The 11404-nt window shown below is 54.1% G+C and overlaps 1 protein-coding gene across 2 annotated transcripts; it reads right to left on the bottom strand.

Annotated features, from left to right (window-relative positions):
- Positions 1-3954: 3954 nt before the first annotated feature.
- TGFB1I1 (transforming growth factor beta 1 induced transcript 1) lies at positions 3955-10669 on the bottom strand. Of its 2 annotated transcripts, none has more exons than XM_055561719.1 (11): positions 10618-10669; positions 9203-9303; positions 9027-9079; positions 8790-8932; positions 8430-8517; positions 8208-8313; positions 7896-8090; positions 6304-6477; positions 5918-5999; positions 5453-5601; positions 3955-5226 (listed from the first exon to the last, which is right to left on the bottom strand). In XM_055561719.1, the coding sequence occupies exons 1-11, from the start codon at positions 10628-10630 to the stop codon at positions 4960-4962; spliced, it is 1371 nt and encodes a 456-aa protein (XP_055417694.1). In that variant the 5' UTR covers positions 10631-10669; the 3' UTR covers positions 3955-4959. The 2 variants fall into 2 exon arrangements, with proteins under 2 accessions (XP_055417694.1, XP_055417695.1); XM_055561720.1 differs by having other exon boundaries at positions 9203-9365; positions 10618-10635.
- Positions 10670-11404: the final 735 nt, after the last annotated feature.

Below are 11404 nucleotides of genomic sequence, written 5' to 3'. Positions count from 1 at the left end.
GACACTTTGAAATTCAAGGGTATTCCCCTTCCTGGGCCTTAGCCCCTGCCTATTCTCCAGAGACTTGGGCTCAAAATGACTTCTTTCACTGGTTAAAAATGCCTATCCTTCAGCTTTGACCTAGGGAACCTGGCTGAGCTAGCCCCCCAGTTCAAACTAATTCAGAGGAATCATTTTCTTTTTTAAAAAATTGATTACAAATAATTTTATTTATTTATTTTTAGCTGTGCTGGGTCTTCGTTGCTGTGCAGGCTTTTCCCTAGTTGCAGCGAGCAAGGGCTATTCTTTGTTGCGGTGCGCAGGCTTCTTGCGACAGCTTCTCTTGTTGCCGAGCATGGACTCCAGGGTACTTGAGCTTTGGTAGTTGCTGTGTGTGGGCTCACTAATTGCAGCTCCCAGGCTCTAGAGCGCAGGCTCAGTAATGTTGGCGCACAGGCTTAGTTGCTCCATGGCATGTGGGATCTTCCTGGACCAGGGATCAAACCTGTGTCTCCTGCATTGGCAGGCAGATTCTTTACCACTGAGCCTTTTTCTTTCTTTTTGAAATATTTATCTATTTGGTTGTGTCATGGGATCTTCGATCTTCCTTGCGGCATGGAGGATCTTCAGTTACAGCATTTGGGATCTAGTTCCTTGACCAGGGATCAAACCCGAGCCCCGAGTCCTGCCCCACTGGACTGCGAGGGAAGTCCCAGGGAATTATTTTCAGACTCAAATCTGACAGTGACACTCCCCTGCTCAGGAAACCTCCAGAGCTCTCCATCAAACCCGGGAGGAGGCAGGAGCCTCTCATCCTGAGGTTTAAGGCCTGCCATGCCCTGACCCCTGCCCACACTTCTCCTCGTTCCTCCACACCAAACCCAGAATGAAATCACATTTCCTTCCCATGCCCTTGCCCTCCCCAGCCCCTGGATTCTCATACCCTCTGAACTTTTCTATAAGCTATGCCTTCTTCCTGGAACGCCCCCCTGCCTCCCAAATGGCCAGCCCCTACTCAGCCTTCAGTGCTCAGCCCATGGCACCTCTTCGGGAAAGACTTCTCTGACTTTCCTGACACAGTTCTGAGCACGTTGTGTGGACCTTGCCTGGATCCAGATCTGTCTCCCCAATAGACCAGCGACTCCCTCAAGAGCAGGAGATGATCAGATTCATCCCTGGAGTCCCATTGCTCAGCACAGGGCTGGACTTGAGAAGGGAATGGCTTGATAAATAGACACCCGCTGCTCTATCTTTCTAGAAGAACTGCCCAGACTTGGGTGTCTGATTATGGTAGTAGGGTTCATGGTGGAAATGAGAACAGAGAATAATATTTTAGGGGAAGGTGATGAGTTGTTTAAGGAATGCCTTCATTATGGTCCCTTCAAAAACAGACTCTAAGATGAGAATTGGGGTGCAAGAACTGTACTGGGGAGCTGATCACAGTCAGGGCTGTGAAGGAATGAGGAAGAGAGACAAAGAAAGGAGAAAAGCCAGTAAAGGGTGTGTTGATGAAAAGGTTACCACTGTGGAACTTCCCCGGTGGTCCAGTGGCCAACACTCTGAGCTGCCAATGCAGAGGACCTGGGGTTCGATTCCTGGTCAGGGAATTAGACCCTGCATGCCACAACTAAGACCCAGTGCAGCCAAATAAATAAATAATTAATATATAAAATATTTTTTAAAGAAGTTACCCCTTTGACAATCCCAGTGGGGACCCTCTGAGACACTGTGGGGAACTCACCTCAGAACTGACCCCCAGGAACCACAGAGCTGGGATAGTTATTCACCAATCCCTATCTCTAACTGGCTGGAGGTTCTGAGGCTACAGAATCCCACCCACCCAGGACCTCGTCCAGACAGAAACTCAGGGAGCATCTGGGGACACTGAGGGTCTGGGAAGTGTCTGCATATGACTTCCCAGATGGGCCAGGTGGATACAGGCAGGACACCCAGAGTATCTGCTTCAGCAGGTGATGAATTTGAAGTGTCTGGCCAAGTGGTCCAGTGGTTAAGAATCCACCTTGCAATGCAGAGGACTCAGGTTCCATTCCTGGTCAAGATCCCACCTGGTTGGGTGGCATAAGATCCCACATGCCATGGGACAACAAAGCCCGAGCACCACAACTAGAGAGAAGCTCATGCGCCACAACTAAGACCCGACACAGCCAAATAAAATAATTTTTAAAAGTGAAGGGCCAGGAAGAAATCTAGGGGCAAGTATCAGAGGACACATTGGAGTTGTAGGCACTTAAAATCAGATCTCCATGGCTTCCCTGGTGGCGCAGCGGTTAAGAGTCCACCGGCAATGCAGGAGCCGCTGGAGACGTGAGTTCAGTCCCTGGGTAGGGAAGATCCCCTGGAGGAGGGCATGGCAACCCATGCCAGTATTCTTGCCAGGAGAATCCCATGGACAGAGGAGCCTGGAAGGCTACAGTCCATGGGGTCTCAGAGAGTCACACACGACTGAAGTGACTTAGCACGCACACACCTGCCCTCATCAGAGCCTGCAGAGTGCTGCGTGATGTGGCAGCTTGTTCCTCTTTGACCACATCTCCTATGACTCTCCCCTGCTGGCTCTAATCAACCACATTGGCCTTCTTTCCTTTCTTCACATACACCAAGCTCGTTACTACCTCCTGGCCTTTGCACTTGCTCTTTCCTCTGCCTGGGGTGCTCTCCTCAGGCTCTTTGCTCAACCTTCAGTCTCAATGTAGATATTACATATTCACAGAGGCCTTCTCTGATGCTCTGGTTCATGTCATAACTTCTTCCCCACCTTTTCTCAGTTGTCTATTTTTTTCCTTCTCACCTTTCCTCCTTCCCTTCCTTCTTCATTCCTTCTTCCATTAGCAAACATTTTTGGAGCACTTACCACCTGCTGGACAGCAATTTGGACACTGGACAGATAACAGCAAAACAAATGTGTCATTTGACAGACAAGCTCCCAGGAGCTTGCCTTCATTTCAGAAATAAACAAGCATGGGACTTCCCTGGTGGCTCAGTGCTTGAGAATCCACCTTTCAAGGCAGGGGACAAGGATTCCATCCCTGGTCGGGTAACTAAGAGCCCACATGCCTAGGAGCACCTAAGCCCACTTGCTGCAACTACAGAGGCCAGTAAAAAAAATAAATAAATGAACAAGCAACAAATACCTGTTTGCATTAGTGATAAGTGAGGGACTAGGGAGGTGCTATGGGTGGAAACTAGGGAAAAGAACCAGCTTTATCTAGGCCATCAGGGGAGTTTCTGTACTTTATTACACTTGTCATTGCGGTTTTCTTTTTTTTTTTCCCCATCTGTCTCTCCTACGAGACCAGGAGTCGAAGGAACATGTTTCTCAGCACCCAGCATGGACCCTAGCACAGTATGTGGTCAATGAACTCTTGGGAAATAAACGGCTCAAGACTAGGAGGCAGTTACAAGCCAAGGGATGGACAGCACTCTCCAGGGAGGATTTGTGAAAGAGGAAGAGTCGGAGGCTTAGGAAGATCCAGGAGGGGAGCTTCAGAGAGGAAAGAATCTGGGGAAGGTGGTTTGCCCAAAGCCAAGGCAGAGAACCTCACCTTTGGCTCTTGCCCATACCACAGCTGTTCTCCTTGGCTGTTAGCCCCTCTTTGAGCTGGAAGGGCCTTTGGGGAGCCATTGTTTCCAGTCTCAAAGGTCCCTGTAGTTAGAGCAGGAATCTAGGCCCCCTTCTTAGGGAACTGCAGGGTCTAAGATATTGGGCTTAGAAAGACCCCTGGGGTTTGGGGATTCAGATGCAGCCTGAACCTCTCCACACCTAAGAACCCCTGGTCTCACCCTTCTCTGCAGGGGCTTGGCTTGTGTGTCACCTCCTCCAGGAAGCCCTCTTTGACTTCCAAGCTGAGTTAGAAGCCTCTTTCTAGTTTGTACAGCTCCCAGTTTCCCTCAGTCTCCTGACCACCCTAAGTGCCATCTTCTGCCTAAAGCAGATGTTATAAGTCAATACTAATATGAGAGAAGCTGAAATTTAATGGTCAGATCCAAAGGGTGGGAATAAATTGGCACTTTCAAATGGAGCCCCATCTCTGAGGGTCTTTTAAGGGGGTGGGACTGCCTTGATGGCCAAGTGGTTAAAACGGCACTTCCAATGCAGGGGGTGCAAGTTCGATCCCTGGTAGGGGAGCTAAGATCCCACATGCCGCGCAGCGTGGCCAAAAAGTAAAAAAAAAATTTTAAATTATTAAAGGAGGGGGGGAAATCTGGAGACCAGACAAGGTGGCAAGGGTGGAGGGAGTGGGTACAGATTAAGTGCTTATTTCAAGAATATAAGGAGCTGAAGGGTGGGGGATTGGGGACCGGAAGGTTTGATGGGGCTCCGCTTGAATTCCCATCCCGGCTGGTGGGCAGCCTTCTATACGATCCTGCGCACGTGGCCGACCTTTCCAGCCTCAGGCTCATCTGAAGGGCTGAGGCTGCAGGTCCGGCTCCCGCTGCAACGCGGCGGCCTAGAGCCAGCGGCCAGAGCAGTACAAGGGGCGGGGCGTCGCGACGCGAGCCACTTCCGCGCAGAGACACAGCACCGATGTGACGTGGAATGTGTGTTTATGTAGGTAGAAAAAAGTGCACAGAACAGTGGGGGGCGAGGGGAGAGGGACGTCTTGGCCTGGCCTTGGATTCGTGAGAATTGCAGGGGCCCTCCTCCAGTCCGGGGGCTCCCTCAAGGCTGAGAACAAAGTGAAGGGCTCACGTGGGATCGGTCTGTGTACGGACCCACTTCGGGAGGCGAGTGGCCTTAAGGGTTCACTGAGCCTTTTCTGAACTCGCCCACGGAGAACGTACAGTACCTTCGGGGCCAGTCCCTGCAGTGTGGTGGGGCCTCAAGAAGCCGGGCTGGTGGAGCCCGAAGCTCCAACAGCAAGGCCTTGGGGTCTAGAGAGCCCGATCTTTTGAGGGCGTGGGGGGAAAGGCGAGGTTGTTGTGGCTCCGCTCTCCCGGAGGGGCGAGCCCGGCAGGCGGTCAGCCGAAGAGCTTGAGGAAGCAGGGCTGGCAGTAGGGCTTGCCCGCGCGCTCCTGGAAGGAGCCCTTGGTGAGCGGGCGCAGGCAGAAGGTGCAGGTGAAGTGGTCCGGGTGGAAGCGGCGGCCCAGGGCCGACACGCATCGGCCGGTCACCGGGAGGCCACACGTGGCGCACAGAGACCCGCGCCGCGCGTGGAAATGGTTCTCGCACAGCGGGCGGCCCTCGTGCTCGAAAAAGCTGCCTCCCGAGAAGGGCGCGAAACATTCCTGAGGAAGGGAAACCACGAAATGATGGGTCAGGGCCAACCTACAGACCAAATAACCCCCTTTTGGAGCTGAATAACCCCCCGAGACTCCAGCAGCCCCTCGCACCTCCAGCGAGCATGAAGCCCCGCCTCCCGGGACCCCGCTCCGACTATTAACCCCGCCCCGACTCCTAGTCCCGCCCCTACTGGCCCCTCCCTCCAAGGTCCCGCCCCTCACAGTCGAGTACCCTGCAGACGAAACAGTCCGGATGCCAGAGCGCACTGAGCGCCGAGATGTAGTTGTCCAGAATGGGGCCTTGACAACCCTGGCAGCGCGGCGCGAACAGCTGTAGGAAGTCCCGGCGGCAGTAAGGGCGGCCCTCCCGCTCGTGGAAACCTAGGAGCGGGAACAGAGTAAGGAGGAAGGAAAAGGGTGCGAGGTGGCTCCGGGAGCCCACAAAGATCTGAGACTGGGGGGCCGGAAGCAGCGCAGTGAGAGGACGCAGTCGGTGGAGAGGGATAGGGTCTGGGCGGGGAGCAGAGCGGGAGCGAGTGGGATGGGAATTCGCAGGTGGGATAGGCCGGGTCCCGGAGAGAGCAGGAGAAAATTCAGGCCCGCGAGGATTTCGAAAGTCCTAGTGGGCGGGCCCAAAGGGAGCGGGGCGGGATGTCGAGCGGACCCGCGGCTTTAGAGATGGGAGTCAAGCTCTCACCCTCATCTCCGAAGGGCTCCCCGCAACTAACGCAGCAGAAATGCTCCGGGTGCCAGTGGGTGCCCAAGGCAGTAACCATCTTCTGCGGGAAATGAAACTGAACACTCAGCGTGCCGCCCCCCGCCCCCCCCCCCCCCCCCCCCCGCCATTTCCTCTCCCTTCCCTCTTCCACCCTGAACCTAAATGAGTGGCTTGAAGTATGAGTTGAAGCTGCGGGAGACCTAAGCAGGAACTTGGGAATCAAAGAGCGCGGAGTCTAAAGAGCTGCGGAAGAGAACCCTGGAAGCGCCTGGGGTGGGGATGGGAATCGCGCAAGTGGATGAGGCTCATCCCACAGGCTCCTTGGGTGAAACAGAGGCGGGGCTTGTGGTCCAGGCGGGGCTCACGTGTCGGATGGGTTGATTGCAGAGGCCACATCGCGGAGAGAAGCGCTCGAAGTAGCACTCAGGACAGAAGGGAGCTCCATCCTTCTCGAAGAAGCTGCTGCCTCCCAGGGCGGTGGAACAGCCACCGCAAACGAAGTGCTCAGGGTGCCAAGCACGGCCAAGCGCCGTCACCACCTGCGAGTTGGGGGTTGAGGCGGGGGTCAGAGTGGGCCTGGGGCTGCCAGATGCCCAGTGAGCCAAGGTTTACGTGGCACTTTTCACATCTTATCTCTGAGAAGTCAGGATGAAGTATCGAATGTCCAAGTAACTCAAACCCAAAGCTATGGAGATTTAAGCCAGCTTCCAGCACAGTACCTAGGGCCCACCATACTTTCTGTAGGCCACAAAAAAGTTGTAATTTCTTTTAAAATTAGAAGAAAAAAAATAGCTAGAAGAAAATGACTAAATATATATTAATGTATTCATCTTCACTCCAACTGTCATAAAATGCAATTTATATATTTTTTAATGGAGGAAGGGGCCCATGAAGGTGAAAGTGCTTAGAAAATTCATAATGTCACCCTGCTCTGCTGAGATTGGAAATTCTCACCAAAATGGATGGCGGTAGGGCACTTTATCTAGCAGGAGGATCTAGATCAACCGCTGGGCACAGTTGCCCATAACATCTGCTCAGTCAATAAGCCAAGAAATGGAGCTCCCAAACCAGACTGGTAGAGGAGAAAGTCTTTGTGGGTCCTGAAGAGATGGTGGGTGGAGCCAATGAGGCTTTTGTGAAGATTAAATGAGAGGGGGGACTTCCCCGGTGGTGCAGTGGATAAGAATCTGCCTGCCAATGTAGGGGACACAGGTTTGATCCCTGCTCCAGGAAGATCCCACATACCTCTGAGCAACTAAGCCTGAGCACCACAACGACTGAGCACATGCTGTAAAGCCTATGAGCCTCAACTACTGAGCCCATGGGCTGCAACTACTGCAGTTCTTGTGTCTAGAGCCTGTGCTCTGCAACAAGAAAAGCCACCTCAATAAGAAGCCTGCACACTACAACGAGACAGTAGCCCGAATCTCTGCAAGGAGAGAAAGCCCACGCACAGCAATGAAGACCCAGTGCAACCAGAAACGAAATAAATTGACTAATTTAAAAAATTACATGGGGGTTTGTAAAGGAGTTAGCATAATGTCTGGCACACAGTAGGACTAGAATAAATAAAACCTGGGTTGGAATTCTTACTCTGCCACTCACTTGCTCTCTGACTCACAGCTTCAATTTCCTCATCCGCAAAATATGAATAACAGTAATACCCACTGGCTCTCAGTGAAATGAGTCTATAGGTCTCTGGGCTTCCCAGGTGGTGCTAGTAGTAAAGAACTTGTCTGCCAAAGCAGGAGATATAAGAGATGCAGGTTCGATTCCTGGATGGGGAAGATCCCCTGGAGGAGGGCATGGCAACCCACGCCAGTACACTTGCTTGGAGAATCCCATGGACAGAGGAGCCTAGTGGGTCACAGTCCATAGGATTGCAAAGAGTTGGACATGACTGAAGTGACTTGGCACACATAGGTCTCTACCCCCTTACTCACAGAGCTACACTTACTTGCCCAGCAATGGGTTTATTGCAGGAGCCACAGAGGCCCTTGGCCTGGGTGGGAACGCCACGGCGGCTGAGGTCAGACTGAAGCAGCCCCAGCATGGTGTCCAGGCTGCCTTTGTTGGTGGGCCCTGGTGGGGAGGGGGCGTCCTCACTCATGGAGCTTGGCACTGGTGGTGGGGTGGGCCCTGAGGCTGGAAGCTGCAGTAGTGAGGACAGGGGAGTTGAGTCAGCAGGGCAGCATGTGTGAGAAGGTCTCAGATGGGTCGAGAGCCATAAATCCATAGTGGTCTACCCCGCACTCCCTGAGTAACTCACATGGTTCTGGACACGGAAGTCAGAGAGTGAGGCCATCAGTCTATCTAGCTCCAGGGTGGCTGAGGTGGCTGAAGGCTTTGGGAGAACAGGGGAGGGGCTGGGAGGGCTGTGAAGAACACAACTTGTGTCAGCTCAGAGTCTCAGGGTAACACTTCCTCCAGTAACCCCAGCATCCAGAACTGACCACCTCTTTCCCAACCCTGCCAGCTATGCCAGACTCACGGGCTGGGCCTTTTCTTGTCCTCAGACTGGTCCTCCTTCTGCTCCCCTGCTGTCTCCTTGCTAGATGGGAACTGAGACATTATTTCATCTGCAGAGAGGAGAGAAGGGCACTGGGCATGGGGCCATGTGCTAGCCTCCTTCCCAGTTAAGGCTCGCATCCCTTTAGCTGCTACCCTGGGAAGTCTATGGGCTTCCTTAGTGACTTGGACAGTAAAGAATCCATCTGCAAGGCAGGAGACCCTGGTTCAATCCTTGGGTCAGGAATATCCCCTGGAGAAGGAAATGGCTACCCCCCTTAGTCTCTGCCCAGCCCTGCCCTGCCCCCCATCCCATCAAGGCTTGTCCCAGTAACCCTGGTACCTGTTATGTTGAACTGAGTAGCGTTAAGTTCCTGAAGCAACCTGTCTAGCTCACAGAGCCCCGTGCCCAAGACACCGCAGGAAGAGGAGAATGGAGGGGTGGCAGGGGCTGCAGGCTTCGGGGACCGAGGCTTGCATACCGTGCTGGGAAAGAGGGTGGGAGCTTGGGTTCAGGGGTGGGGAATACAAGCCTGAGTCTTAATTGGCCACCCCATCCCCCCATCCCCAGTCTTCTCACCTGTACAGATGGTCTTTGTCCCCGGAGGCTCCTGAAGATTCCCCAGGCCCCATCTATAGAGAAGGACATGTATGTGGATGATACGCCCGTACTCTGCCCTACTCAGGCCCGGGTTTCCTTTCCTCTCACCAAACCTGGCCTGAGTGGTTGTCCCTCTCCCCAGCATCTGAGCTCACCTGTGTCAGAGGAGACGTGAGGGGCTCTGGGGGCCGCTCTTTTAGAGCTCCTGACCTTGGCATGTGTGAGGTTGTGGTCTCCAGGTCAGATAGCAGGGCATCTGCAGGGAGAGGCCGTCAAAGGTGAGAGGTTGAGAGGTCAAGGTTAAGGCAGAGACAGGGCCTTAAGAGATCAGAGAATAAGTGTTCTAAGTGGGCAGTATTTGAGGAGGACAGAAGCGAGTATTAAGAGTAGAGGTCAAGAATCAGAAGAAATACAAGGCAGACCAAGGGCAGCAAGGACTATTTACGGTCACAATATCCCACGTGGCTTATCCTGAGAGTCATTTACTAATTCATCTACCTGACTCTTTAATTCTATGAATCTTCGGTAATACAGTCAAAATTGGCTCTTTACTGGAGGCAAATATGGCTCCACCCCAAATTGCTCAATTGGCTGTATGCCTGACACCTGCTTTCTGATTGGATGCTCTTTCTGCCACACCCCCTACACCTAAACAGGCCCCTCCCAGCCCTGGCCCACCTCCAGATGCCACTGGGCTCCACCCTATGCACCTCATTGGTGAGTCTGCCGGGACCTGCTTTCTGATTGGTTTTTTCTTCAGTACCAGTGCTCGTTACTCATTCTGAGCAGCACCCCCTACCGCAGGGTGCTGGAACTCCTTCTCTCCACGGAGCGCACTGCCTTCCTGCCCCGGTTCCAAACGACAAGGGAGGATGAGATGCGTGGGTCCTCCTTTCTGCCCCAAGTCGGAGGGACAGACAGCACACCCCCCTCCCCCAACACACACAACCCAACTCTCCCTGTCTCCATCCCCAGATCCAGAATCTGAACTCTTTACCTTTCAGAATTTAGAAGTCCCTGCCCCTTTACTCTGCATCTCTGAGCGCCTTGATGGAACCCTTAACCTCTCCCTGGCATCTCGGCACTCATCTATTATATTTACTTTCTGCCCCAAGGACCTGACCCTACCTTATTTAAGGGCCCTTAACTCTTTCGTTTCCCAAACCCTAGGGCAAGCCCATTTTCTTCTCCAGAACTTACTGTCATAGTCTCCTTTCCCGACTACTTTCCCAGTCCCTGGACCCAAGGTCCTTTTAACTCCTCCCTTCCCAGAACTCCCGAGCACAGGCGCCCGCAGGCTCTGCACCTCCCTGCCCATCCATATGCAGCCAGCGACGGGGGAGCGAAGTGAAGGAAGAAGGGAGGGAGCGACCAGTCTGGCAAAGGCAGGAAGGGAGCGGCAGGAAGGGGGACGTGGAGTCGGAAAGGAGGCGCCGGCAGAGACCAGAAGCGAGAAGACCGGGAGGCAGGGATGGAGAGATGCCGGGAGTGCGAGGGGGCCCCAGGATGGGGAAGCGGGTCCAGGCAGTGGTGAGGGGCTTGGGGACAAGGGGACCCGGACCCCACTCACCCAGGTCCTCCATGACGGGGCGCGGGCAGACCGCGCGGGGCGAGCAGGGCGGGGGCCGTGTCCGGTGGGGGCGGGGGGCGGGGGACGTCCGGGAGCTGGAGGCCCAGCCGTGACCATGTAAGGAAGCCGGGACCCGCTGGGATAAGGCTGGAGGGGGGACGGGGGGGGCGGAGAGGGGGGAGAACGGGAGAACCCGGGGTGGGGGCCTGTAAGGGAGGGAGGGCCCCGGCCCACCCAGGCCCAGCCCGCCTGCCTGCTGCGCAGACGGCCACACCCCAGCCTTGGCCTCAGCTGCAGGGAGCCCCAGGCGGCCAGAATCGGAGTAAGAGAAGTGGCTCCTCCAGAAAAAGCCCGGGATCCTCTGCTCAGTGAGACTTTTAGACACAGAATGAGGCCCCCAAGCCCACCTCCCCCCATCCCCAAAGTTAGTACTTTGAGTCCTAGACAGAGCTCCTCTCCCACCCCCTGCTATTCTCAGAAGATTGCTCTAGACAGAATTTTGGAGTTGGAGGCAGTGGTGATGTTCTAAGGATCTGTCAGGTCCCAGGTTCAGAGATCTTCCCTAAGAGACTGTGACAATGATATAACAGAGATCCCAAAAGGCATACAAACTGGATACAAAGAAATCTCCAAGAGACAGAGATGATGAACCCATCCACAGACTCTAAGCCATAGAGTTGGAAACAGACATACAGACACAGGTAAACAGAACTGGAGGCCCAAGTCCCACGCAGACTCAGGAGAAATGCTGCCAGGCAGCCAGACCTCAGCCAACTGTCCCCTGCAC

Source organism: Bubalus kerabau, chromosome 23, assembly GCF_029407905.1.
Source record: "Bubalus kerabau isolate K-KA32 ecotype Philippines breed swamp buffalo chromosome 23, PCC_UOA_SB_1v2, whole genome shotgun sequence".
In the NCBI taxonomy this organism is placed as follows: Eukaryota; Metazoa; Chordata; class Mammalia; order Artiodactyla; family Bovidae; genus Bubalus; species Bubalus kerabau.
The sequence above is the reverse complement of the archived record's forward strand: the minus strand, read 5'-3'. Positions and strand labels throughout refer to the sequence as shown.

Bases quoted from the DNA above. Each gene is read 5' to 3' on its own strand.
- TGFB1I1 (XM_055561719.1), bottom strand. The intron at 9,080-9,202 runs GTGAGCTCAGAT...CCTTCTCTATAG, and splicing joins TCACGTCTCCTCTGACACAG to ATGGGGCCTGGGGAATCTTC. The intron at 5,602-5,917 runs GTGAGAGCTTGA...TCCCGCTCCTAG, and splicing joins GGAGCCCTTCGGAGATGAGG to GTTTCCACGAGCGGGAGGGC.